The 27,961-nt window shown below is 39.7% G+C and overlaps 3 protein-coding genes and 1 long non-coding RNA gene across 6 annotated transcripts; 3 read left to right on the top strand and 1 right to left on the bottom strand.

The window, feature by feature from the left end:
• Nucleotides 1–516: 516 nt before the first annotated feature.
• LOC112572283 lies at nucleotides 517–8,892 on the top strand. Of its 3 annotated transcripts, none has more exons than XM_025251886.1 (7): nucleotides 517–798; nucleotides 1,264–1,521; nucleotides 4,442–4,574; nucleotides 4,852–4,979; nucleotides 5,596–5,698; nucleotides 6,034–6,182; nucleotides 6,903–8,892. In XM_025251886.1, exons 2-7 carry the CDS (start codon nucleotides 1,482–1,484, stop codon nucleotides 7,202–7,204), a joined length of 855 nt encoding a protein of 284 aa, XP_025107671.1. In that variant the 5' UTR covers nucleotides 517–798; nucleotides 1,264–1,481; the 3' UTR covers nucleotides 7,205–8,892. The 3 variants fall into 3 exon arrangements, with proteins under 3 accessions (XP_025107671.1, XP_025107672.1, XP_025107670.1); XM_025251887.1 differs by having other exon boundaries at nucleotides 1,217–1,521; XM_025251885.1 differs by having other exon boundaries at nucleotides 1,196–1,521.
• Nucleotides 8,893–9,298: 406 nt separating this feature from the next.
• Nucleotides 9,299–14,052, top strand: LOC112572284. Its single transcript, XM_025251889.1, has 6 exons — nucleotides 9,299–9,691; nucleotides 10,683–10,820; nucleotides 11,111–11,238; nucleotides 11,591–11,693; nucleotides 12,001–12,149; nucleotides 13,514–14,052. The coding sequence occupies exons 3-6, from the start codon at nucleotides 11,136–11,138 to the stop codon at nucleotides 13,711–13,713; spliced, it is 555 nt and encodes a 184-aa protein (XP_025107674.1). The 5' UTR covers nucleotides 9,299–9,691; nucleotides 10,683–10,820; nucleotides 11,111–11,135; the 3' UTR covers nucleotides 13,714–14,052.
• Nucleotides 14,053–14,268: 216 nt separating this feature from the next.
• On the top strand, nucleotides 14,269–15,387 carry LOC112572286. The gene is made up of 3 exons (XR_003100965.1): nucleotides 14,269–14,575; nucleotides 14,792–15,037; nucleotides 15,328–15,387. It is a non-coding gene; the product is annotated as an uncharacterized LOC112572286 (long non-coding RNA).
• A 2,330-nt stretch (nucleotides 15,388–17,717) lies between these two features.
• On the bottom strand, nucleotides 17,718–27,961 carry LOC112572285 (interferon-related developmental regulator 1-like). The gene is given in 13 exon segments (XM_025251890.1): nucleotides 17,718–18,734; nucleotides 19,203–19,292; nucleotides 19,567–19,695; nucleotides 20,962–21,102; nucleotides 21,545–21,653; nucleotides 22,797–22,846; nucleotides 22,849–22,977; nucleotides 23,482–23,532; nucleotides 23,785–23,980; nucleotides 24,276–24,356; nucleotides 25,116–25,206; nucleotides 25,757–25,894; nucleotides 27,754–27,961. Coding segments are annotated over 13 exon segments (1,317 nt in total). The 5' UTR covers nucleotides 27,779–27,961; the 3' UTR covers nucleotides 17,718–18,647.

Here is a 27,961-nt window from a genome sequence, read left to right as displayed (position 1 = left end):
GTTTACAGTGAAGCGAGAAACAGTTATGTAAAATTGATGATGTAAGCCTGACCTCCAAACATTTGGCATCCACACGACGAAATAAACACAAACGAAAGGTAGTGTGACACAAGCTAGAACATGATGTGTAGCTGCGCTTATATCAACATTGCAATTGTCAATGTGCAGCTGTTTCGCCCACTCACCCACTTCTCTTTCACACACGTTTTAAAGGTTTATTTATTGTAGAACTGTGGCTCTTATATTTAAATTACATTTTAAGACAATGTTCTGAGCATAATATATACTGAAATTGATATACAAAAATTGAATGTAAGAAAAATGTTCAAAGAAAAATTGCATATTATGTTTACAGGAAAACAGACCATTTTTACACATACCTATCACTCAAACACAGTCTCTCTCTCTGACACAACACATATACACACAAAAATAGATACATCGCGCGAGCACAGAAGTTGTTCGAGGCTAACAAGGGTTAACAAGTCCTGCCCTATAGACTTAAATATCCTCGCACTTCACCAGGCATTTGCAGTGTTACCATTTAGGCCGAGGCCTCTTTGTAGCAGCATCGTACAATTGTATCCAGTCTGACGAACACGTAACTGGCAGAATTTCTTAACGACGACCCCCTCAACATTCTTGTGACGTCACCGTGCGCCTCAGCAACTGCAGCAGCAGAAGTTGCCATCGACAACAACAACAATAATCACAACAAGAAGAAATCAGACAGAAGGTCTACTGTTGGGAGTGGAAAGCCGTGCCTCTGCTGCCCCTCCTCCTCCAGCTTCGTTAGCTGTAAGTTTTGTGTTTGCATGTGCGTGCGTTTGAATTTGATGTGCTCATGTAGTAGAGCGAGAAAGTTTTTGCAAGTGTGACAAGCAGCGTGCGCTACGTATGCGTATGTACGAGCGAGAATTAATGTGTGTGAGTGTGTCTGCAGCTGTGCATATGAGTGTACTTTTGTGTGTGCGCGCGCGGGCGTTTGTGTGTACGTATTCAATGAGTGATTTATTTTAGGGAGACAAAAACGTTTTTTTATTTGTATATTATATATATATGTGTGTGTGCACAAATGAGCTTAATAAGCGAGATAAATGCCAGGTGAATAGCAAGCATTTTAAACAGATTTAAAACATATACCACCTTCATACCTTCATCTGTATACCTTTTACCCCACACCTTTCGCAAACAGCCCCTTCCCCTCTCTTGTTAGAGAAGCAAGAGGACCGTCCCTGTCAAGGCGAACCATTTTTCTGACAGACGTAACACTGCAGCTTGAGTGATCAGCCATGCTCTGGAGCGGAATTCCGCATTCTTCTTCCCCATCAACACAGCTTTATCGTGGATTCCATCAGCATTGACACATCATTGAATGAAGAGCTGGCGATCTGAGGAGCATCCTCATAAACGAACTACAGCTCGGACGATCTGAGGAGCATCCCCACAAACGGCTGTTTCTCGCATGAGCCACGTGGACAATGGCGTTTTCTGCCCCCATCTTGTACCTGTTTGCTGTTGGTAAGTGGATTGTGCCTCTTTAGGTTCTTCTTAACCCGACACCTTGACTGATTGTAATTATGCGTGAAAGAATTGTTATTGACACTAAACGAAAGAAGTTACCCAGAGAGAAGAAGACTCTTTACATTAGTCGGGTAACAGGTAACAGGTATTCATGCCAAGTCCAGCAGTTATAATCAGATTTTAAGCATTCATAAGGTCTCTGAAAAAGTTCATTAAGGTTTCCTTTTGCCCTTAAGTACGAATAAGTCGGAATAACCCAACATCATGAGCAGAAAATATCTACACGAATATGAAACCTTTTCCCTTCCGTCTCCCATGTTTTGGCTGGGTGTGTGGGTTAGGATGAGAATTTCAGTATGAATACCATCCATGAAATGTTTACAAAAAATGTGTAACAGGAAATCAAAAGGACCAGAACAGGCATATAGTAAAAAGCAGCTGCTGATGATGGCAGCTAACGACTAGAGACGTCTTCCAATATGATGTTGAGCAGATGAACTGCACAGATCATTATTACTTATCCCCGTCTTTATTATTATTATCAGCCAGAGGCGTGAGCTTTGTGTGCGTGTGGGTGTGCGTGGGTGTGTGAGAGACACTCACTTTGCATGGTGATCTTTGAACTGCTTGCTGTAATCCTTTATCAGCAGAAGTTGATGTGTCCGATGACCTGTAATCCAAGACTCCTTAACGCTAGTGTCAGCATAACCGTTGTGGGGCAATCTGCACCACAGTCTGATCACGTGACGCACACGTCATAAGGCGGGTATCGGGCAACCTCAAGTATCCAGGGCTAGCTGCATGTTTCTAAACCTTAAAACTTTTTGAAAGAAGCAAAGGTAGAAAAGCTTTTTTAAAAATCGTTCCTATGTCATTTACATGCATTGCACAGGCGCACTTGATAAGTTGTGCTTACAGGAACAAAAGTCTGGCTTCACCAGTTTTATATTATTTTTAAAATAGTTTTTATAAGTTCTAAATTTGCTTTGCTCTGTGTTTTTATAAAACTGATTAAAGAAACAAATTTAGGACTTAAAAGTGTCTAAAATAGGAAACGTGTTGTGCAACTTTCCCCAGAACTAAATTTACGCTGTTGACCATGAGTGTACAGCTTCCCCTCCCTCCCAGTAAAACCATTGTCAGGCTCCACACTACTTCACAGAGCAGCAAAGATCCAAGTGGTGATTACAAGCCTCATGTCAGGCTCCACACTACTTCACCAAGCAGTAAAGATCCAAGTGATGATGCCCGGATGTGGCAGCCTTAAAGTCCGAAAAATGTTTGAAACAAACGTGGTCATGACACCAACGATATTTAGTCAAGAAAACTAAATGATTTATACAGACTGTTGTAAAAAATGAATATAAACAATCTTTAAAAGCGACAGAACTTATCATTAATATCAATAGTTATGTGGCACCAGAACCAAAATTTCAAATGCAAAGATATATAAATATACTTAAGATTCAAAAATACCAAAGTATATTTAGTTAAGATAAACAAATGTGATGGTGTATCATGTTAAGACACACAAGCAATATACAGTTAAGATACAGAGACCAGAGAACTATAAACGCTGGTTACGACATACAAAATACCATAAGATACATACAGCAAAGACATTAGACCTGCAAGCATCGAAGGATATCAAGTTATGACCACACACATCTCGATGGATGACACAAACAGCAGGGAAGTAAGTGCAGCTACCGACAGATGTCCCGGCGATAGTCAGTGAGAAGTGGATGTTCCCACACCGGAAACGGGGACTGGCAGTATGACAGTATGACTGTGCCATGACAATCAGTACTGTGTCATAGCTGTCAGTAGTGTATCAAGACTATCAGCATTGTACGATGGGGCTGAATGGTATTGCTAGTCAAACAGAAGAGTTCTGCAAGAGTCTGGGTGCCATGATGTAGTAATCCCCTTACGCGGTCCCAATCAAAAACCCCAGTCAAATACCAAAAAAGGAATTGTATGACAAAAAATAAAGAGAAAATATATAATTTTTGTCGGAAAATATAAGCCACTATGGCTTGAATAATTAATGCATATTCTAAAATATTTAACCAATCAGGCAGCGTTATCATGGTCACTAGGCTAGACTGTTTTATTTGAAAATAACTGCGACTGGTCAAAGCATGTGGCCCCCAGTGTCAAAAGAACAAATGAATCTGAAAAATGCTAATGTCTAAGATAATAGCTATGAAAGGCTAAATATTGCTAGGTTATGGATAGGGTTAAGTGTAAGTCCATTCATGTCGCTCTGGAGTCCCATTCTAAAGAGAGGCTACAGGAAGATAAACACTACAGACGAAGCAAAATTAGGCCAATGAAAGGGGATCAGGAAGTGGCTCACCAAGAATAGCCCTCAGCAAGGCACATCCTTGCTAGCTTCTTGATTTGGAAGTCATCTCTTTATATTCATTGATTTAACCTAGACGGCTAATAAGTAACATCACGAGTCTAAGGAGTCGAAGGAAAATAGTCACTTGTTCCAGGTGTCTGGCTTTGGTTTCAGAGTTCCCCCTTTCCCCAAACACTTATGAAATCATTTTCATGGAAAATGCGCTGTCGACAACCAAAACGCGTTTAAGATGATTGGTCAAAGATAAAGCTAAAATCAACCGCTGAAAAACTGCTAATGTGATTAATATTATTATTAGTATGATTATTTTGTCATCACTGACCTACATAAACTGGCCGATGACACTCCACCGGTGAGTTAAAGATTTAAGTAAAAAAAAGTAATTTATTTTGTGCATGTACATTTATAAATCAATTTATCTAGATATAGGGTTTATACTCTCTACCCTATAAGCTAAACAATAATTCTAGACTAGAATCATGTGACTTGATTTGGTAGTCTGTTAGAAACGTGGTTTACTGCATTCACCACCCGCTTGTTTGACAGGAGTGCTCGTCCAGGTGACCCCAATCATGACCTGTGACCCAGGCCAGGCGTCCGGGTGCCCGAGCTATTCGCAGTCGACACAATTATCTGTTATGCCAATTCCCGATCCAGAGGACCTAGACGTCACCTGCAGGTAGGTGCATCATCTCCCTTTTCTTGGTTTAGGTCTTGGACCTAATTTGGTACTCATATATTGTTGTTATGGGAGCTGACTATACACAGCATCCACGTCCCGTGTGTGTTTTGTGTGTGGAGGAGAGGGGTGGGGTTGTGAGGAAATGTGGTTGTTATGATGTTAATCCTACGGATGCGCATTTTAACGGCGGGTCGTGCAAAGGGTTAAGACTGTGTGTACATTTCTCGACACCGATAACAATTGAATAATAATCTTTGATTATTTTTGTCTGCAGGAATCTCCAGTCCGGCCTGGCATGTCTGCTCGGTCCTGCTGTGCTAGGCGGCTGCACACCCCAACAACGGGCTCCTTACACGGCCATGAGTAAAGTCTTGAACATTCCCTGTCATCGCTACAAGCAAGGTGACGATGCCTAGTCTTTCTGGGCAGATGACATATTGGTGGTACTCACCTTCTCTACCTACAACTGTTTGTCCTTCCTGTATCAGCTTATCACTGCATTTCTCTTCGAAATCGGGGTTGAGATTAGTGTGTTTCACGCAATCCACCCCGAATACATCTCTTTTGGCGAGCGGGCTTAAAAGTGCATTGTCCCATAACAAATAGTAACAACAGTAGTCGTGGTGGCGATGGTGATGGTGTGATTTTGATAAGATCTGCTCCTCTATCGTCTTTAGAGCTCCTGCACTGCACTGCGTACAAACTTGTCATGATATTGACTTTGTTCTATGCAAAGTCATGTTGGTAGGTGTGCATCGATAAGAAGTGTAGTGTTCACACAGATTTGCGAAAAAAAGTATCTTTCACTGACCTTTACAAAAGGGGTTAAAAAACAGTTGCATCACACTAGTCATTTCACATATCTTCCCTCTTCAGGTCTCACGTTAGATGTAACCCAACGGGCTTGCTTTTTCTGTCTTCCTCGCCAACAAAAAAAAAAAAACTGTCGTTGTCATTTTATATTAGATATATCCGGTTCCACATGAGCAAATGACTGTTTTATTTCTAACTTCCACAGAGTACCTCAGGGGCAGCACATGTTGGAAGTCCAAAGATCTCACTGAAGTTTTTAAAAACTGCTACTCGACTAACATAGTAGAAATAAGTACAAATTTCTGCAGGTGAGATATATTCGTTTAGTTTTAAATATGGAGCGGTTTCTTCAAACATTTTTTGAAATGATGGAAGAAGCTTTTTAAAACTGAAATTTTTTCGACATTTGAGTCACTCTGTGTAAGAGTAGCTAGCTGCAATTTTTGCCCAGACATTGAATTTCAAACTTTGCTTCTTTTTGTCTCTGTTAACATCTCCACACAGTCAAGCACAGCCACCTTACCTGTACTGTTCTTTACGTGAGCGGAGTTAAGCTCCACCAGACAATCTTCGTGCTCTCCTTTTGAGAAAACGGCTTTTAATAAATATATAGTATATATATGTGTGTGTGTGTTGAACGTAGCGGAGGACAGGTGTTCCGGACCTGCATAATTAGCGACATCAAGATGTTACCCGGATGTGATATCAGCAGTCAACGTATACTTGACATCATGGTGACGACATGGTACAACACTGTAGGAATAAGTTTCCAGCCAACCTGCCCGGAACTGGGTGAGTGGTGATAAGCACCAGTCTCTTTGGTTTTTTCAAATAATCTCCGTTTTTTCCTATCCTACACTGGTGAAAAGTCTTGCTCTTTCGACCCTAGGTCTCAGCGAGTATAAACAGGATGATATATTCTTGTATTTCCTTTGCATTCTTTTAATCGTCATAGTAGTCATCATCATCATCATCATCCATCAGCAAATCAAGCCATCTAACTCAGTGAGTAAACTGGTGTTACTCACACATCACCAACAACGCCCAATAAGCAGCCGTTCACAGACAATAAAGCTGGACACCTGCCTGTCGAGTCTTGTAACTGAAATAAGATTTTAAGTAGACTTTTAAGGACATTTCTCTCCAATGTCCACTCCACTGTTTTGTGTACTCGTACGAACAAATTGTTTGTTCCGATAACCAAGTTATTGACATATTTCATCTATACATGTTAAAATGTAAATACCTAACCTGAACTAAAATATCAAATTACCCAGCATTCCAAAACTTTGTCTCGTTCTCGTATCAAATTATCCACATTTCAAACACAATGATCCCTGTTATAACAATAACATGTTATTTTGACCTGAACTGCAGACAATATTAAGTGTATATAACAACTTCAGACCATTTTTGTTCCTGGTCTTTTGTTATCTTGCTATTGACACTCCATAGAATTATATCGTGACAGCTGCTCAAATGTTTCCACTTACTGCCTTTTATTGCGAGCAGCTGTTCTTTCCTTGTCAACTACAACTACTGCAACTACAGTGACAACAACTACTACACCGGAACCTGCAACGACAACCTCTCCGGTGGTGACTGTATTAGCTGACCTCGTAAGTCTCCATACCGAGCCTGGGAAGACACATCAACCAAAGCAGCAGAGCACCGCCGACCTCCAGTCACCAGCCTTCGCCGAGAGCACCGGAAGTACTGGCGTCGCCATGTTGCGTCAGTGTCACACGCAACTGATCATTTCTGTCTTGACAACAGTTTTGGCTCTTGTTCGGTTGAGTTTGAACTTTCGGTGATTTTATTTCGTGTGTTTTGGGAGGGGGGGATGGATGGGAAAAGCAAGAGGGCTTTGGCTGACGTTTGGTTTTCTAGAGGTATGTGTGTGTATATATATAGAACTCACGAATCGTATCCTGTAAACAGTGGTTCTTTGAATACTGCAGATCTCTGTGGTCAGGTGTAAGTATTTCAATCAGTTAATGCCAGGTTGATGTCAGCTAAATCTTTATTTTATGAATAACATCAGTATTATGATGAAATCGGTGGACGCACACATTGCAGCAAATGCTGCTGGGGCAAAGTTGTTTTGTATATTTTTTGTTCTTCACCCTTTCCTCCCGTCTTGATACATATGCAACATTTATCAGGATCTTTTTATTATTGCTGCCTCGGCCATTTTCTGGTGTAAACGAATTGTAACACAAATTGAGAGTTGCTTGGAAACATCTTAAAGTTTTTATAGGTCTGTCAATAATAATGTGGAAATAAAATCCAACAGATGCAGGCTAGATTTTTCCTCCTGGGAATTTCCTTTTTAAAAAAATGAATGCCTAGACTCTTTTTCCAGACGAGGCCTACATAATACGAAGACACCGAGAGAACTTCACAAGCTTGTAACCCGGCAGAAGAGTCCAAACCGTTTCTGAATTTTTAACAGAATAACTATTTGCTAAAGCCACATGAAAAAACAGAACCATGGCCATATTACCCGACATCGGACCGACGCTGGTTACCCAGAAGATTAGCAAAGGTAACCAACGGTAGCAGTAACTCAACCGAAGGCCAACGCCTGCATTTACCAAAAAAATTAATTTGTTTTCCTTCGTGGACTACCCTTAGACCTAAAATAAGATGGATGAGCGCTGAGTTTCCGCAAGCACAAACACTATCTTCATATCGACTTTGTATTTTGCATTTCAGTTCAAAAATGCCGTTTGCTAAATATTTCTACATTTGTCTACATTCGTCATGCTATTTTGTTCCATGGAAGAAAATATTTTTCCAGTTCCTTTATCAGAAAACATAACTCACTTTATTGAAAACATTTTTGTTTCTTTCTTTTTTGCCTGAAAGAGTTCCACAGAAGGCATCTACCATTTTCTTTTTTTTTTATGGTTCCCTGCAAGACATATTATTTCTCCTACCTCAAGAGGCGTCGTCTAATGAGCTTCTGTAGACTGCATTTACGATTAATCACTGAATTTTACGTGTACTCAAGACTAATCTTGCTGACTGCATGGTCTGACTATAAATATAGTTGCCGAAATCACATGTTCCCCAGTTACAATGGCGCCGATTTTCAACTGGCAATTTTGTAGTCTACTTGCTCCTTTTCCTGTGTCTTTAAAGAATTTATCGACATAGGTCACCGAGACCGCCTGAGAATTTTGATCATGTACACTATCACTGCCATTTTTATGTTGGACATTTTTGCTAATAAAATTTGTGAATTTACTCTTTAAGGCGAAGGATTCATACTTTGCAAGTGTAATGATCATGACAATCAGTATGATCTAATAAAGCAACATATGTACGTGTGTAAATATGTATATGTATGTGGTTATTTTATGCAGATGTTGCTTTCCCACTTTCTCTCTGTGTCAGAGGCCACCGAGACCGCCTACAAACCTTGATCATCTACGCAATCACTGCCATTTTTTATGTATGACATTTTTACGAATAAAATTTGTGAACTTACTCTGTACTGTGAACGATTCAGATTTTTTATTTTACTTTTCAGGTGTAATGATCGTGACAATTTTTATTTTTTAAGAAAGCAGCAAAATATTACGTGTCATTTATTTCATGTGGATGTTGCATTCACACACAGAGAATCACAAACAAAATAAATGCGTACTAATTAGCAACAAAAATAATATGCATGCATTACATGTGTATAAAGCTGTGCATGTTTGTTAATGTACAAAGCGGTATCGGGAAATCTGTCACACAACACCTATTAAATAACCCAAGTACTCTCTGTCTCTTTTTCTCTCTCACTCGTGCTCGCAGACCTGATGGTGCTGTGTCAAAACCACGCAGCTTGGCCGTTGCTGTTGTGGTGGAACTGCGATTCTGAGGCGGATGTCTGCACGAGAGGGAGGACGTGTTTGCACGCGCAGACGTTCCGTGCATGCACATGTGTGTGTGTGTGTGAGAACTGTGTATGAGTGAGCCAGCGAAAAGTGTCGCAAAGAGCAAACAATTTAAATACATGTATGACAAACCTCATATGAAGTACAGTTACATCGGAAGTCCTCTTAATGCCGGAAGGGGAGGACAGAATGTTGGGTGAGGCATTTTGTAATGCTGGCAGATGCTCAGACCTCCGTTCTAGTGGTTTTGGATTCTGCTCATCATTATCCATACGCCACTGACTGATGATCAGTTAACATCCTCCCAGACAATCAATAACATATTGCGGGCGATATCATTACTAAATGAGTTTTACGACCAAATGAGAATGAAGTTGTCTGGACTTGCTGTGTGTTTGTTCACCATCGGTAAGTAGATTGCTCCTAAGTTGTTCTTACCAGGACAAACAAGAACGAATGTTTGATGAAGTTGAGGGTTGCCTAAAACTATGGAAAGCTACGATGATAGGATTAAGATATACACCAAGTAAAACTATAGATTAAGACTATCAAAAACCACAATTATGATAATGGCATTGCTGTTTTGTTAAGCATGGTGATAAGATAAACAAATTTTTGTCTTTTCACATCTGATCTTCAACCCTAAAGAGGAAGCAAAATGCCAAACTACAATATTTTTACAATAGGAAAAGGTACACCATAAGATGGACTTAAAATTAACATAGGAAATATAGGACATACAAACGTTCATTAGATACAGTGATGTATATATATATAATAAATAAAGAAGATATTTATATCGCTTTACGCACAATCAAAAGTAGGCTCCATGCGTTCTACAGAAAAGCAAAAACACACAGACACAACTGCAACAATGGACGCTGATCTCAAAGCAAAGAGTTCATTGTGTGCCCTCGTAGCCTAGCTACTTATATTGAGAAGGTGAATGCCATTAGGATAGATGTGGTCTACAGCCCTTCCACCGAATGGAATCTTTGATAAAATGTTATTCTTCAGAAAATAAGTGAAAGTTATTATGACGTTTGTATGGAAGCTCATTAATATGCATATCGATAGCTACGGTGAACAGGCACGTGGAATGGAGGTAGGTGTAGTAATTAAGCCCTTGCCTCCGGCTAATTACACTCTCACTTCTCCGTTACCTCAACGACACATGGGTAAGCAGTACATCACACTAAGCTGCTACGTAACGTCTTCACCACTGACCCTAAGCCTGCCAGCGCACGTCCCCAATAAAGAACTAAACGCAACGTGTAATGCGTTATTAATACATGGAAAATAATTTACGATTACAATTAAAATGGGCCCAGAGAGGTCGACGATTTGGTAGTCTCTTAAAAATGTGGCTTACTGGATTCACCACCCGCTCGTTTGACAGGAGTGCTCGTCCAGGTGACCCCAATCATGACCTGTGACCAGGCCAGGCGTCCGGGTGCCCGAGCTATTCGCTGGTGCTGTCGACACTCTCATCTGCTATCCCCATTCCCGATCCAGAGGACCTAGACGCAACCTGCAGGTAGGTGCATCATCTCCCTTTTCTTGGTTTAGGTCTTAGACCTATTTATTTGGTGCTCATATATTGTTGTTATGGGAGCTGACTAGACACAGCATCCACGTCCCGTGTGTGTTTTGTGTGTGTGGGAGAGGGGTGGGGATGTGAGGAAATGTGGTTGTTATGATGTTAATCCTACGGATTCGCATTTTTACGACGGGTCGTGCAAAGGATTGAGAGACACATGACCCTGTGGACATTTCTCGACACCGCTAACAATTAAATAACAACCCATGATTAATTTTTTTCTGTAGGAATCTCCACTCCTTTCTGGGATGTATGCTCGGTCCTGCTGTGCTAGGCGATTGCTCACCCCATCAACGGGTTGCTTACACGGCCATGAGTAAAGTCTTGAACATTCCCTGTCATCGCTACAAGCAAGGTGACGATGCCTAGTCTTTCTGGGCAGATGACATATTGGTGATGCTAACCTTCTCTGCCTACAGCTGTTTGTCCTTCAAGTATTAGCTTGCTACTGCATTTTTCTCCGAAATCGAGGTTGAGATTAGTATGTTTCATGCAATCCACCCCGAATACATCTCTTTTGGAGAGCGGGCTTAAAGGTGTGTTGTCCCATAACAAGCAGTAACAGCAGTAGTCGTAGTGGTGATAGTGATGGCGATGGTTATCCGATTATCCTCACCAACAAAAACAAACTGTCGTTGTCATTTTATATCAGACATTATATACGGTTCCACATGAGCAATTGACTGTTTTATTTCTAACTTCCACAGAGTACCTTATGAGCAGCACATGTTGGAAGTCCACAGATCTCACTGAAATGGTTAGAAACTGCTTTTTGATTAACGCAGGAAAAATAAGTACAAATTTCTGCAGGTGAGATATATTCGTTTAGTTTTAAATTTGGAGCGGTTTCTTCAAACATTTTTTTTCTTTTTGAAACTGAAAGTTTTTCGACATTTGAGTCTCTCTGTGTAAGAGTAGCGAGATGCAATTTTTGCCCAGACATTGAATTTCAAACTTTGCTTCTTTTTGTCTCTGTTAACATCTCCACACAGTCAAGCACAGCCACCTTACCTGTACTGTTCTTTACGTGAGTGGAGTTCAGTTCCAACGTACAGTGCGTGTAATCTCCGTGCTCTCCTTTACATATACACTGTATATATATATATGTTGAACGTAGCGGAGGACAGGTGATCCGGACCTGCATAATTAGCGACATCAAGATGTTACCCGGGTGTGATATCAGCAGTCAACGTATACTTGACATCATGGTGACGACATGGTACAACACTGTAGGAATAGTTCTCCAGCCAACCTGCCCGGAACTTGGTGAGTGTTGATAAGCACCAGTAACCAGTCTCTTTGGCTTTTCAAATAAGCTCCCTTTTTTGTAATCCTACACTGGTGAAAAGGTCTGCTTTTTTTGCCCCTCGGCCTCAGCGAGGATAAGCAGGGTTATACATTCTTGTAATTTCCCTACATTCATTTTTTTTTCTTCTGAAACGAAAATGGTTACCCTCGGCATAAGTCTACAAAGTCGTCCACATAGGCTGCAGGCGGCCGACGAGAAGCATACGTGTCTGTTCCATCATGTACTCCATCGTATTTGTCCTGTCTATCCCGTAATGGACATAATGCTATACAGAGTTATTTGGAACTAGTTGGCCGTGCAATCAAAATAAAGGATCTGTCCCATCCGATCCTTTCTGTCAGTTTCTGCAGCCAAATGTCTGGATTTGTATTGTCCTGGATTCCTGCAGGCCTTAACCTAGACCAGGGGTGGGCAATTAATTTTCCCAAGGGGCCGCATGAGAAATTGGGATGGTTTTAGAGGGCCGGACTAATATAGTTAACTTAGTTTTACCCACAACTGTATATATAGTATATATATACTGGCGGGCGGGCTAGCGGGCTGGCCGGTCAGAGACAGGAGGCGGGCCGAATCCGGCCCGCGGGCCGGCCTTTGCCCAGGTCTGACCTAGACTCATAAATTGAAGCAAGGCGTTTAAACCAGAAGCGTTTCTGTGTGCCATTCATCTAATTAAGTTAAACTTTGGAGTCCTCCTATCTGTCAGCTATATATAAGTATACATAAACAAAGAAATATTTGAGAAAAATATACTAGTTTTTTTACCAACCAAAGCTTGTTCGATCGTTTTCTCATACTTTGGAAGTCCATGAAAGTATAATTTGGGACATATGTAAGCCTGAACTGCACACTATATCGACAAACACTTATTTTAATGATATAATCCGATATCGTCCAAAAACACTACTGCCAACATCAAGCCAGTTAGGATTTGAGTTAGGATTATGGGTTTTGATTTTGTTTCAGGGTATAAACCATGAGGTCTTTAACAGCCTGTGATAGCAATGTATAGCTGTTCCTACCCTCGTGAGATACATGCCTACAGGCCTCTCCAAGCTTAGAAAGAAGCCAAGAACACTGACGTCAGCATTGTACATGAATACGTTTACCGCTGTGAAGACCTCAGATAATGGGAGAGCAGGGATCAAACAGTTTTAAATAGGATGTAAGAATACATAGTTATTGTTTGAAAGTTTTGCGCACAGAATCTAGTGCACCGATTAGTTTAACGGTCATTTTTTTTCTATTCACACTTCTTACCATCGAATAATTTCCAAACAGCCTCTTAATAGTGGGGAAATGCTCCTATTCTTTCTCTGTGCAGCTGTTTCTTCTTTGACCAAAACAACTAGTGTGGCGAACTCCGAAGGCTGGACCTCACAGGCAGGACAGCACGAAGAAAGTACCTCTAGCGGGGACAATCTACAGCCACCGAGTACAACAGGAGCACCACCACATTGCGTCAGTACGATCTGTCCTGAAAATAATGACCACACGACATGCCAAATAGCATTAAGCCGATAGCTGTCGGATTAAAAATTCGATCTATACGTCGAGTGCGCACGCAGACTAAGGCAGCCGTTGCCCGCCAACTGCCAATGTCGGCCGGACTATATATATAGCGACCGGAATTTCGCGCTCTACATGTGCGTATCCCATGCCCGCCATTTATATAATTTTGTTTTTACACTTTTCGCAACAGAAAATCTTCTCTAGTGATCAATTGCTATACCGATACATGTGTTCTACTCTTCGATAACAGTACGTATCATTTATATACTCTAAAGCAGTGGTTCTCAAAGTATTTCGGACCGCGGTCCACTTTACTTAAGTAAAAAATATGGCGGACCACCAAGGCCTAAAAATCACTCTGTATTATGAATTTCAAATTTAAATTGACGCATTTGTTTCATTACAATTGAAATCTACATGTCCTTTTGTGACAGTAGTATAGTAATAAGATGACATAAAACTACTTACACCTCGTTCTTTGTAATTAAAATGTTAATGCGAGGAATGCATCACTTTAAACATCACTTTGCTACCATATGACGACTGTCAGCCGCGGACCACCTGACTAGTGGTCCGCGGACCACACTTTGAGAACCACTGCTCTAAATTAGCATAATTATTGAGATTTTAATTTCAGAAATGTCCAAATTCAATGAAGAATATTATGCAAAGAGAAGAAAGTTTAGAGTGCAAGTTAAGAAACAAATGAACGCAATAAATGCTGTGCTTTTGATCTTGATTTGGGAAATCTTATTTGGCTACTTTTTTAAATATTTATTTCCATACAAGAGACAGAAAAGTCGGAGGTGGAGAGAGACGACAAAAATACTCCCACTGAACCAAAAAGGATACCAGTAACTCCTATCAGATTTCGGTCTGTTATTATATATATTTCCTCTTCTTAATTTTATGGATTTTTTTGTGTGGGCATCATATAAGGACACAAGGCTGTGTCATCTTCCTGGTAAAGTAGCATACAGTGATAAACAAATTTTGTGGGTTTTTTTTAATTTAAACAACCTATCAGCAGCTTTTAGTTTTAAATTTACTAAGCTGAATAAGTTAATGCAAATGTATTTATTTGACACAGGGATGCACAGCTAACAGACAGCGAAGGAGAGAAGGATGCTGAGGAATCACTGTGATTCAGTTATGCAGCAGTGTGCTCTACCATTGCCATACTCTTTGCCGCCAGTGGTTGGCCATCTCTAGGATGTCCACAAGTAGCAGCTTTCGAAAAAGCCGGTGTTTCACCTTTGCCTTCACGCCTCCAGTACTTCCGATTACATTGTCTGGTTTTTGCCCTGCCAGCATAGGGACCCAAAACCCTTCGAAGGTAATTTGAAGTCATTTTGTTTATAAGCATTTTAGCATTTTGTTTCTTCTTACCCTCGGCCAGGAGTTATGAACAGTGTTTTGTGAGATATAACCAAAAGTTGAAAATCCCAGCCTTCTTTTGCCATAGTGAAAAAAATTGAAACAAATATGTATCACATATCAAATAGATATGACAAATGGAAAACAGTAACTAAAATTAGTGGTATTTTCCAGGCATTGTGAACTATAGCGAAGCCAGCAAAGATCACTATTTTACGTGTTTTATGCTATTGTGTTCTTTGGTTCCAGCTAAACTAGAGAAATTTGTGATGCAACAACTGTCTCTTCTGGAAAAGATGAATAATCATATAAAAGACCCAGGGCCGCCGAGAGCCAGCCCGGGCCCCGGGACAGACGACCTCTTCGGGCCCCTTGTACTTGTAATCGTAAATTATTTTCCCAGTACATAATGTATGTCTACAATTCGAATCTCAATATCTACACTCAAACTCAACTTCTGCATGTGTAATGCTTGGGTGTTCTGTCCTTAGACCTTTCTTTAAAAGAAAAAGAAAAGGAGAAGAAGAAAAAAAATCCACTGACCAAGGCCGGGTCCCCCTTGACAGCCGCGGGCCCGGGTACACCAGACCCCCCTGTCCCCCCCTCTCGTCAGGCCTGAAAGGACCTTGAAAGGAGGATTGCGCGGATGGAGGAACAAGACCAGGAAAAGCAAGTGACGCGGGGAAAACTGCCAGAGGGGCTTCAGTTTCCCTTACAATCTTCAGAAGATGTAGAGCGTCTCAAGTTTGAGCTGAAGACAGACCCAGAAAAAAAGACACGCTTGGTATGTGCTTTATTCTGATTTGTTAGTAGGAGTCAAAGATATTTTTGTGATTCCCTTTAAAGGTTTCCATACCATTATATTGTATAATACAAATGACATTTCTGAAGTACTAAAAGCTATATAGATATAAGTATACATAAACTAAGAAATATTTGAGAAAAATATACTAGTTTTTTACCATCCAAAGCTTGTTCGTTTGCTCATCCTTTGGAAGTCCATGAAAGTATAATTTGGGACATAAGTAAGCCTGCACTGTACACTAAGGTATACAGCAATATCGACAATCCCTTTTTTTAATTATATGAGCCGATATGGTCGAAAAAAACGTTACTGCCTACTTCAAGTCAGTTAGGGTTATGGGTTTTGTTTTTACGTTTTCAGGTTATAAGCCACGAAGTCTTTAACAGCCTGTGTGAGTGCGTGACAGAGCCTGTCAAAGCTGTTCCTACCCTTCCTCGGTTCGTGAGATACACACCTACAGGCATCTCCAAGCTTAGAAAGAAGCCAAGAACACTGACGTCAGCATTGTACATGAACACGTTTACTGCTGTGAAGACCTCATAATGGGAGAGCAGGAATCATATGTTAATTATGCGTGTCTGTGTGCATAGGTGAGGTCCCTAACTTGACCAGTGCTCTAAGCTCTAGACATTCATTACGACAAAAATTCCGCAACCCGATGATTCTTTCAAGATTTGTGTTAAAGCGACTCGATGTCTTTGCTTTAGGCTGCACACATCAGTGTGGCAGTCGGTTATCAAGCCGAACTATAACTGAGATCATATGAGTTCTACAACTTCAGGCGGTACACATACATTAACGGTCATATTTCTTTTTCTATGCAGTTCTTACCAAGTCATTTCCAAACAGCCACTTAATAGTGGGGAAACGCTCATGTTCTTTCTCTGTGCAGCTTTTTCTTTGACTGAAACAACTAGTGGCAACAGCGAATGTGGTAAATTCCGAAGGCTGGAACTCACAGGTAGGACAGCACGAAGAAAGTACCTCTAGCGGGGACAATCTACATCCACCCGAGTATGTCAGGAGCACCACCAGATAGCGTCAGTACGATCTGTCTTGAAAATAGTTTTTGCTCATTAAGCGTGTGAGGTAGTGGGGAAAGGGGAAGAACCCAGCTAACACATGTCTCGCTGACATGATTATTATAATTCATGACTATGAAGTCGTCGTTCACTAAAAATAGATTTACAGGCCCGTGTTTGTAATTATATTTATTTTGTAGGTTGTTAAATGACATAATGAAATGCTGCTTTGTCAAGCAATACAATTGACAAAATTTGAAAAACATCTATATATGTAAATGAATTGTGTTTCACTCTGTACCATGAATTTCAAATTTGTTTTAACTAAATGCACTTTTGTGACAATAGTATAGTTATAAGTTTACATAAAATTACTTCGCAAAGTTTTTAATTAAAATGTTAATGCCATTTTTGATGAGATATTAAGGCGATAAACATCACTTTGCTGATATATGGTGACTGTCAGCCTCAAAACACCCAACATGATGTGTACGGCCCACAAGTGGTTCGCAGACCCCACTTTGAGAACCACTGGATCAGAGCAAATCATTCACTGTGTGTGTGCGCGTATCAGTGGTGGGAGAGATTTCAATGCCTGGTCTCTTCAACGACCTCACTTCTGCTGAAATATGTGCTGTTCAGGATTATCTGATTGGAGTGGAGAAGTTGGTTTGATCCCTGTGGCAGAAGCAGTTACATTTTTCACGATAGGCTTGCAAGTAAAATGGGTGTACTGTGTCAAAAAATGTGATTTGGTGATATGAAAAAAAGATGGTCAAAAGCAACTCTCAATTATTACATTATCAGGAAGCAAAATTTCAAAAATCTTTATTTTCAAGGGGGGAAAAAAAAAAAGATGAATGCATATTATAATTAGCTACTAAAGCAAAATATATGTGTAACTTTTGTTATGCATGCAATTATATGTATTTTGTTCATTTACAATTTGGAAACACAACACATATTAAATATTATCTTCATGGTTTAAAAGAAAGGATTAAATCCAAATCTTGTGCAATACACATGGCCAAACTTATCCACATTTGTTTTAATGCAAAGCCCGTTACAGCATGATTCAGATATTATCTGTACAGTTAAGGATTCAGCCATCTCATCATTGCTTATGCATGTGTTATTTGTAGATTCAGAAAGGGTATGGGGGTGGGAGAAGGAGGGATAAAGAGATTTCTTTTCCAAAACAAATGAACATTTGACAGGTTTGGTAGGCCTAAAACTATTTTTTTAAAGAATAAGAAGTTTTCGAACTGATAAAACTAGTCATTGCCACAGTGCTCTGAATTTAAAAAATAAGTTTCATCAAAACGCCTTAACCATATTCCTCTCCCATCTTCAAGAGAAGTGTTGCAATTGAGGGGTGGCTATTAATGCCACCCCCCCCCAAAAAAAAAAGTATGAAGGAAACAATTTCTTTCATCTGCTGCAAGCAGCATAACAGTGGTGAGTACTGACAACCCCCATCCACCATATCCAGCCCCACTAGATAAATGTGGTATTTACACAACAGCTCATTTTATCCTTGCACACATGCACACTCACTCTAATCCTTCTATACCACAGACCTCCAGAAACAGCTCAAATAAATAAAAAATATATACAATCCTTAGCACTACAAGCAGTAAGTACAACCTATTTATGTTTCCCTATGATCACAAAATTGATGTCATTTTCAATCCACCATTTTCTAACAAGTGTAGCCTTAAAAATTCTTGACAAGATCAGCCTCAGAATCCAATTACCACTGAACGTTTGTCCCTGCTGCGAGCTCTAGCTTTTGTCCTGGCTTTGTTGGCAACGTTGTTATGAAAATTCTGCAGCACAAAATCAGATTCTGCATGTGAACTGTTAGTAAAAATGCAGATCCTTGACTTCTACATTTTTTCTGACCAAAAATAGCTTATGGCAATAATTTATGACTAATCATGCTATGCTGCAGACCAAAGAGCAACATACTTTGCAAGAGGTAATGGACCAAATAACCTTTCCCACCTTCCTCTTAAATGGTCTATAGCCTACAGGTCTGTCCTGGACAGACCATGTGGAAGGCAGAGACCAAGCTTCTTTTCCTTACTTTAAACATTTTTTTTTATGAAAGACCAAGTGCTTATTAATAGATGGACAAAGGGAGTTTTCTTGTCATTGTGAACCGTCAACTATCTGCTCTTCATTCACTTTATCACTAGCATGGAACCTTTCCACCTTCCTTTTGTACAAGCTCTATTCACAGATAGAAGCGACGAATAGCAACATAAGATATATGTATACAGTTTGTTGCTCACCCTTTCTACTTTTGAAAGCTTCTGGGTGGGTTTGGCACCCACAGGCAGTGGTGGCCCCAGGTTGAAGAAATCTCGCAGCATGACATTTTCCTAAATTAAAAGAGTAATTAAATAATTTTGAGGGCAGCACTTGCTTCAACACCTAACCTCCTATAATGTTACATGTTAGTCTACAAAAAGAATCTTTTCCAGTGGTCCCATTGGTGGTGAACAATTACCTCATCTAATTGAACTGCTACATGTTCTGTGGCTTCAACCTTGACTGTAGCATCATGACACTCGTGATTTTTTGAAAGACTACTGCAACTGAGCTAGTGTGCACCATTAAGGTTGCTTTGTTGCTCCATTGATGTCGGTATCCTACCTGCAAGTGAATGTTGATGCCAGACCCCAACACTTGACAAAAAGCATCATAATGCTTCTTCAGCTGCCATCCTTCCACTACCAGACTCTCTATTCCCATTCGTATTGTTGCCTCTGGCACCTCCCCAGCCTGTTAAAGAAAACAACAACCAGTTGTAGTATAATCTGATCTTAATTACGCAGATATTCATTTTAAGTTATCTTTACTCAAATTCTTCCATGCAAGGATAGCATAGCATGATACTTTAGATAAAAACATATGCTATTATAAAAACTGATTACATCCTGTTCATTTATGCTGGCACTTACAGTCTCTCTCAGAAGCATTAAAAATCTGTACCCATCTGTAATAATCTGCTCAGGTCTTTCCTAATTCTTGGCAACATTTGGCTGACCTTATATTTTCAGCTAAAAAATATCTGTGTTAGATGAAAATGTAAAAAAAAAAAAAAGCTACACAATGGCTAAAGTCAGGGCATGCTCTTTTTAAACAAGTTTTAGAATTCTGCAAAGCGATGGGTTATCTCCATCATATCTCCGTCAGCTAATAGCTCTTATTTCAGTTCCTAGCTCTGTCAATACAATTCTTTTTGTCAATTTTCAATACCGCATTGGCACTTGTGTCAAAAAACAAAAGGTCTCTTCACTTCCAACTATTCATGATGTTGACCTGCTACCTATTTTCTGATTTCCTCCAAGATTGTGCACAATCTTGTCAAATCAGTACCATCAGACTGTACCTTGATGTTCAGTCAACAAAAGTACATGCTTGTTTACCAGTTCTTTCCATACTTGATTATGCCAACTCTCTATTTGCTTGAGGCACATCACGTAGCTGACAAATGACCGTTAAGAAGCCTTGTTCTCAAGTCTGGTCATGTCATGCCTCTTCTCCAAATGCTTTTTTCATCGTCTGTGCAAGCCTAAGTTGATTAGAAGCTGGCTGAGATACGTGATTAGCTTTATCTGTGGCTCCTATTTTGCCTTCATTGCCTTTCAAACATGATCATTCGAGACCTTTATTTTCTTAGCACATTCTCTTCTTCCTGCCAAATGTTCATACCAACAGGTCTGGCAAGCGATCATCCTCATGAGGTAAATTCTATGAAACTTGCTGCCATTTTCATTTCAAACATACTCTGCCCCTCAAAGTTCCAAGACGGCATTAAAGACTTCCTTGTTTTTGAAATATCTATTGCAGCAACTCTATTCTTGCTGAAGTCCTGTGTTGTATGGTAAAGATGAATGGACTGTGTGTGCATATACACGTGCATTTCATGTTTTAATTTTAGAAAAGTATTATTATTTTACACAATAATTATTACAACAACAATAACAGATTTTGTGGTCCAAGTTTTAAAATCAAATGTGTCCAAATTAATTTATCTTGACAAACCTCCACAGTGCGCAGGATATCACGGAAACAAGATCGCTGTGTTCGACGGTCTTTCTTTGCCATATGCTTAGTACTCTCAGTGGAAAGTTCCTTCAGCTGAACACAAAGGCGCTGTGTGGCCTCATCGTCACCACCAAAATTCTGTCAAATGTTGCAGAAATGATCTCAGACTTGTGACCATAATTATAGGGAAAAGAAAGAAAAATTTGGATCAACCCTAACAAGATAAAGGAATTGTTGCTTGTGACCTTTGACTTCTATATAAATAATAATAATAATAATTAAAAAAAAAAATGCCATTTGTAACATGCATGCATAAACACCTCTAAATTGTTGTTGGTCACTTCACCTTTTACATCAGGAAAATTCTTGAAGCTGATCTTGCCTTTAGTCAAATGCATAAAAAGACCACAATACAGTCTTTGATCTTGCCACTATCCATCCAACAAAAATTTTGAGCAAGTATATGATCCATATCTAGGATAACTTTGGGGGATATCCATTTTCCACACAGCATGGCAAAAGGTTGGGTCTTAAGATTATAGATTGAAACCTTATTAACATATACGTGTAATTTTCTTACCTCGTCAATGCAGCGTGACATGTCATACAGCAGGGCAATGGCCTCACCAGCAGTGATGCGTAACTCTGTGTCACTGCTGTGGAGTAGATCTCCCAAAAGACTGATGTGCCTTTTAAACAAAAAAAAAAAAAGAGAGAAAGTGAGAGACTGTTGAATATACATGATATAGAAGAAGCAAATTAAATTAAAGCAAACTAACTGTTTTGAACGAGAAGAATAAAATCACAAACACTACAGCTTTGTAAAAGTTTTATACCATATTAATACTCAAAGATGGCCTTAGAGATCCCCAACAGCAACCTGTGGAAAAGAATAAACCACAATGTCACTAGCCAAGACCTCAAAAAGCGCAAATGGGACTGGATAAGACACACCCTGCGCACACCAGCTGACACCATTGCTAGGTAGGTACTTGACTGGAACCCTCGGGGAAAGAGGAGAGTTGGGAGACCAAAGCAGACTTGGAAAAGAACAGTAGAGAGCAAGGCAAAGGATGTCGGAACCACATGGGTCCAACTGAGGGGGGCAGCCCAAAACCAGGTCTGCTTGTGAGGTGTTGATGTGGCCCTATGCTCCTCAAGGAGTAACAAGGAACCAACGAACGAACAAATTCTTTATTAAATAAACCTTTTGGTTTGTTTCATGGGGGTTAGACAATTTCAGAAAAAAAAAAAAAGAATAAACTAAATATATTACTGATTTAAAAAAAAATACAAACTGAATATATGCAGCAACATTAATATCCTACACTTGACAATTCCAGGTTTTCTCTCTTTAATGGAACATGTAAACAAGGACAAAGAAACTCCATATTTCTTAAAACTGTCTATATGTTAAAAGCCTGTCTTAGCAAAATCTCCTGACAGACTGAAAGCTTTCTCATAAGATTCTGCCAACTGCCGTTTTACAGATTTTTATAATTTGTATTTCACAAAATATAATGAAATATATGTTCAGCTGTAAAATGTTTTAGGAACTGGCTACCTACTAAAGAAGAGAAAGAAGACTTGTTTCAATTAGCAAGGACTAGGGTAATGAAATAGGGGTTGCCTTGATATGTGCTTGCAAAGTTCAAGCAAGAGCTGAAAACATCAATGACTTTGCACAGAATTTAGTCATATCAGAAATAATCCCTTTCCCAATAACTATCAGTCCTGACTGCTGGCTGGTTTCAAGAACAAAAGGTGGAAAGAAATGAAAGAAGAAAATGCATATAAAAGAAAAAGCTATGTGCAATACAGAAGCCTCTTACGTCATAGCCAGCTTCTCAACAAAGAAAGGCGGAGATGTGGTGACCAGCAGGCGGACCATGCTGCCAGGCAACGGTTGTGCAGAAGGCTGAGGTCAGGGTTCATCTGAGGCATTGTGCCATCACCCTTGCGGTAGCATTGGCTGAAAATGTCTTCCAATGATGACATAATGGTCTGCGTGTCCTGTTAACGGTACAGTGACAAGTCAAGGATAAAAGTTCAGGCACCAAGAAAAGCAATATCTAATAACAGGTCTAAAAGCGGGAAAAAATGGAGGATGGATAGTAACAATAACCATGATGATGCTGATGATGCCAACATGCTAAGCCTTCATGCAAGATAGGTCTACAGAAATAAATTTATTCTAAAATGGGTGTTATCTTAAAATTTCCTAAAGATCTAGGTGGGGTAGGGTTTGTGGGGTTGCGTGGGGTAGGGGCAAAGAAAAAAAAGGGTGCTAATTTGAAAAATAAATGCCAAACACAATAGTAAAATGGTGGACATTTTAAGTACTACTGCAATATTATTAACAACAGAATGTTTCCATAAATGCATGCAATAATCTACACATTTTTATAAATATAGCTTTTCAAGCATGTCCTTAAATTGAAAATGATTAAGTAGGATAAAGAATTATGTATGCATGTCTACACTCTAACTGATGCTATTATCTTTCTCTGCTCTTACTTCAAAATCATCTGTAGCCAGAAAACAACACATGGCCAGTGTTGTGGCACACTGAAATAAAGGAAAGGACATAGAGGGTTTGTGCTTTACACACAATGATGACCATCATTTCTGAAAATGAAATGTCTGTTGAGATTTTCCAAAATTCAACCTAAATCAATAAGTCTCCTAAAGAAAATAAACCTTATGTACCTTTATGTTCAGCATTTAGCTTCTGGATGTGAAAATGTGTACAATGATGCACATGAGTTTGTTAGCATTACTGTCTTCTACTCCTTTGGAAAAAAAAATTAAAAAGGTTACCTCAGCACGAGCTTTGACAGAGGCAGATTTGTCAGTCATGACAGTAGTCAAAACAGCCTGGATGTTAGGGTACTGCGGGCTAAGTTCTTCACCAAGCTGTACGGCCAGCAGACTGAGGCAAATTGCTGCTAGAACAACCTCATCACTTTTTCCTTTCCTCACACAGCGCAATAATGAATCTGACACAGTCTCCTTTCTGGACAATGCAGAGGCAAGCAAGCTTTAGCACTTTTAGACATATATACACACATTACAGAGAAGAGAAAAATACTTACTACTCTCCTCATATCCACATGCATTTACAGCCATACTTTGTCACTTAATGAAAGCAATTTGTTAAAACAAAGCCTTGCAGAAATACTATTAAAAGCTATTAATATATATACAAGTTTAAAATATACTCAGAAAAACCTATTACTATGCAACTACTGTTAAAATACTACATCTACCCAAAACACTACAAAAATGCTGAAAAGCTGAACTTGTCTTACCTTTTGTCCAGAAACTCTGCGATGTATTTCTTGCTAAAAGCTTTCCTTAGACCTTCTAAAAATTTATTGCGCTGTGGACCACTGTTATTAAAAAGAAAATATATACACATATAGAGCTAAAGCATTATTTCAAAATAATTTTCAACTGCACTGATTTAGCCTTTATTTTAAAAGCCATGATTAAATGTGAAAGGAACAAATATTTTGTAAAATCATCAGTAAAGTTAAAAAAAAAATCCCTTATTTACCAATTCTTTTCACCATTTTAAGATTTTCAGAAGGCGAATGTTTTTTATCCTGTTAATTTTGTGCCCTTTTTGGCACCTTAATGCATCCCCCCCCCACCTAAAAATAGTTTTATTCAAAAAATGGGTAGACAGTATCATGTAAGTGAATAAAACAAAATATGTTACTTTCTACCGGAGGTTTTGGGGATGGAGGGAAGGATGGGTGGGAAAGAATTGGTGTTTTACGCGGAGCCGGCAACTAAGGATATATCACGGCAAGGCAGCCAGCCCTATAAACAGATGCTACATGCAAAAGAAAGAACAGAGTGCCCAAAAAGAAAGCTGAACCCTCTCTGTTGCACCACCGACCGCCCACTGGAGGTTGCCGTTGGAGAATGAAATGGTAGGATATTTTACCAATGAACAAGATGTCACTTCAATAACTACATGAGACACAGATGATTTATATTAACCCAGAATAAGTAAAGGGTTTACTTTGCTTTTCTGAAATCATAAATCTATGTGAAAGGGGGGAAGCAGAATGAGTTTTAAGGTGTGCAACAATGTTCGGAAAGATTGCATAGAATAAATATGCATTTATCAAGCCAGTTACCTTTTGGAAGCAATACCCTCGATGCACTCCGCCAACCTATCTTCAAAGTTCTCTTGCTCTGTAGTGTCTTCAATCTCCTGCTCATCCGCAACTGCAATAAAGAAAGAATAAAGAAATAAAGAAAGCTTTACAAACTGAAGGGATTGGCTATCCTTGATTTTATTTCTGTGTGGTGGTCATGCTTCAAATTGGATAAAAGTTGGACCTTTCTCAATATCATTTCAGTATTCTCCTGATGTCAATAACCTTTATTTTGTGGAGTTGTTATTGCTAAATCTGCAGTGATCGCCCACTGCTGCCGGAATGTGAGTCTTCGCATTGCTCTTTGTTTTACATCTCTGTTGCTATTTTGTGGATCTTGTTTTGCAAAATGAGCTTGCCTTTGGCTGAGATATTGTGCTATATAAATTCTCGCTTATTATTATTAGCATGACTGTGGAGAAGATAGGTTTGTGATTCATTCATCAAACCTCTGTCCACTTTGATATCTGCTTGAACTGTGGCTCTCCATATCCACAGTCTTTAATCTGTTTCTTTTGGAGTGCATATTTATTACTTGATTAGTGAAAAGCAAAAATGTTCTACTTTTTTCTTTTAGCTAGGTGTTATTTATTATACTTTTAAAAATTATAAAACCTCACCTGAAGCAGATTCACACCAGCTGGAATCATCAGATGCAACACTGACAGTGCTCCAGTTGTCTCCAGTGCTATTCTCATCATCGGTGGCAGGTCGTGAACCCAGTCCTGTCCCAACCCCTTGGGCTTTCTTCTGAGTGCCTACAGAATAAAGGTTAAAAACAAAACTGAATGAGTATTTTTCAAATGCTTTTCATCACAAAAACAGTTTTTTGGTGGGAAGTGAACAATTTACTACCAGGACCATAGCAGTTTCTACAATCATTGAGCTGAAATACTCAGAGTTTACAAGATTCTTTAGCAAAAGCACTGTGTGACTTGCTGATACCTATTTTATCAGTGCGAGATTACCACCCAAAAACAGAAAGTCCTCCTTGACTGGGTGGTGTGTGCAGCTAGCTGATGTATTGGCTGTGACCTACTCCCTGTGGACACAAACTATGCCCAGCACAGTCCATGCAGTGCGGGCAAGATTGTGGTGGATCCTTCCCACACGGCCAATGTCCTGTCTCATGCCCTCTGGGGTCAGGTATAGACTCGCCAGGGCCAGAACTTCCCAGTTGAGAGATAGTTTCTTTGCTGAAGCAATAGCCTTCCTGAACTCTGCTGCAGCTCATGTTAGGACCAATACTACAGTTGGACCTTGATAAGTTGCCTTCCCTAAGTTGAAAATCCTCCCTATATCGAATTAATTGTTAGTTCCCGGCCAAATATCCCTCACTCGAAAACTCTGTAAATCGATTTTTTTTCCGGGTCCCTTACAGTTCAACTTATCGAGATCTGACTGTAGCTGAATGCATCCTTTTGCAGTTTGTAATGGTCCTGTACAGTACCTGTGGACAGCCAAGCATCCATTTGTGCCTGCCCACATGTGTTTTGTTTGAGTCTGCAATGTGTGGGTGACATCTCGTCAATGTGGGCAGTGTCTGTGTCTGTGACAGGAAGAGAGTATGGAAGATAGAGAGCAAATGTGGGAGAGGGGTAGTGTGTATGGATGTGAATAAGTATATGATTGAGCTGATTATTCTGTCTTGTGTTCCCTCTCTTTCATCAAGTCATATTCCGAATGCAATGTCACTTGGCCACTAAAAAATATATATTTTTATGTGTAAATTCTTGGGTAGGAGTGGGCTGACTACTTAAGTTTAAACCAGTGGTTCTTAACCTTGTTTGAGGTACCGAACCCCAAATTTCATATGCACATTCACCGAACCCTTCTTTAGTGTCATCACGAATTGCGGATGTGTCTTGACCTCCGTTGCGGAGGCTCCGCCGAACCCCTGAGATCGACTCACCGAACCCCTAGGGTTCGATAGAACCATGGTTAAGAACCACTGGTTTAAACATAAACTGAAAGTTTTTGTGTTGAGGCAAAAGAACTGCTAAGAATCGTTGTAAACTGTAAAAATGGCATTTCCGCAAAGTAGCTTGGACTTCTTTTCGTCTAACAAGGATTTTGTGAAACCTTCTCGGCAGTTCAAAACACAAATCGTTACCATGGTGTGCAGTTATGCAGGAATATGATCGTTAATCGACTGACAATGCCATATGGGACAAATTCAATATTGTTGAACTAATGCAACTTCGCTTTTTGTTGGCTAACAACACAACTATATGGAAATAAACATGTTAATCTGTTCACAGCAAAAATATATTTGATTTCGATTCTTCTGTAAATGTTCTTAATCTCAAGCTGAGCGTCATTCTTTCCGGAAACAGTGATGGTTGTCAGCCACCGAAAGTGAATCACGCGTGTTAAGTAACGACGCACTTGAGCGTACTAGGGAATCTGAATCTGAATTTTACCAATTAATGGCAAGTAATCTGGTAACACAGTAGTACTAATCAAGTATTTCCATGTTACTGCTATGTTATCTACATAAAAATTTGAAATAAAATAAAAATAAATCAATGACCATATGTGTAATTCTTTAGCAATTTCCACGTGGGACATGCATATTACGCCGGATGCCGGGCACAGAAAATAACCTTCGACTTACCCCGTTTTCTGTTCACTTTAGGCATTATCTCACTTCTTTTCTCTGACCCCAATCAAAAGTATGATATCCTAAAACTTCTTTGTCACATATATGAAATCCAAAATGATAACCGATTGTTGTCTGGAAATAAAAATTTCGTGACCACATAGACATCGCTCAGGTGGGAAGTGCATGCAAGAGGGCGCACTAAATATAGAACGTTGCGGAC

The sequence above is a fragment of the Pomacea canaliculata genome, linkage group LG9, assembly GCF_003073045.1.
Source record: "Pomacea canaliculata isolate SZHN2017 linkage group LG9, ASM307304v1, whole genome shotgun sequence".
Taxonomy (NCBI): Eukaryota; Metazoa; Mollusca; class Gastropoda; order Architaenioglossa; family Ampullariidae; genus Pomacea; species Pomacea canaliculata.
Note: the sequence above shows the minus strand (reverse complement) of the source record. Positions and strands in the feature narration are given on the sequence as shown.

Coding starts and splice junctions, on each gene's coding strand:
- LOC112572283 (XM_025251886.1), top strand. CDS start 1,482: ATGGCGTTTTCTGCCCCCATCTTGTACCTGTTTGCTGTTG. Junction 4,575..4,851: donor GACCTAGACGTCACCTGCAG/GTAGGTGCATCA, acceptor TTTTGTCTGCAG/GAATCTCCAGTCCGGCCTGG. Junction 4,980..5,595: donor CTGTCATCGCTACAAGCAAG/GTGACGATGCCT, acceptor TAACTTCCACAG/AGTACCTCAGGGGCAGCACA.
- LOC112572284 (XM_025251889.1), top strand. CDS start 11,136: ATGCTCGGTCCTGCTGTGCTAGGCGATTGCTCACCCCATCAACGGGTT. Junction 11,239..11,590: donor CTGTCATCGCTACAAGCAAG/GTGACGATGCCT, acceptor TAACTTCCACAG/AGTACCTTATGAGCAGCACA. Junction 11,694..12,000: donor ATAAGTACAAATTTCTGCAG/GTGAGATATATT, acceptor TGTTGAACGTAG/CGGAGGACAGGTGATCCGGA.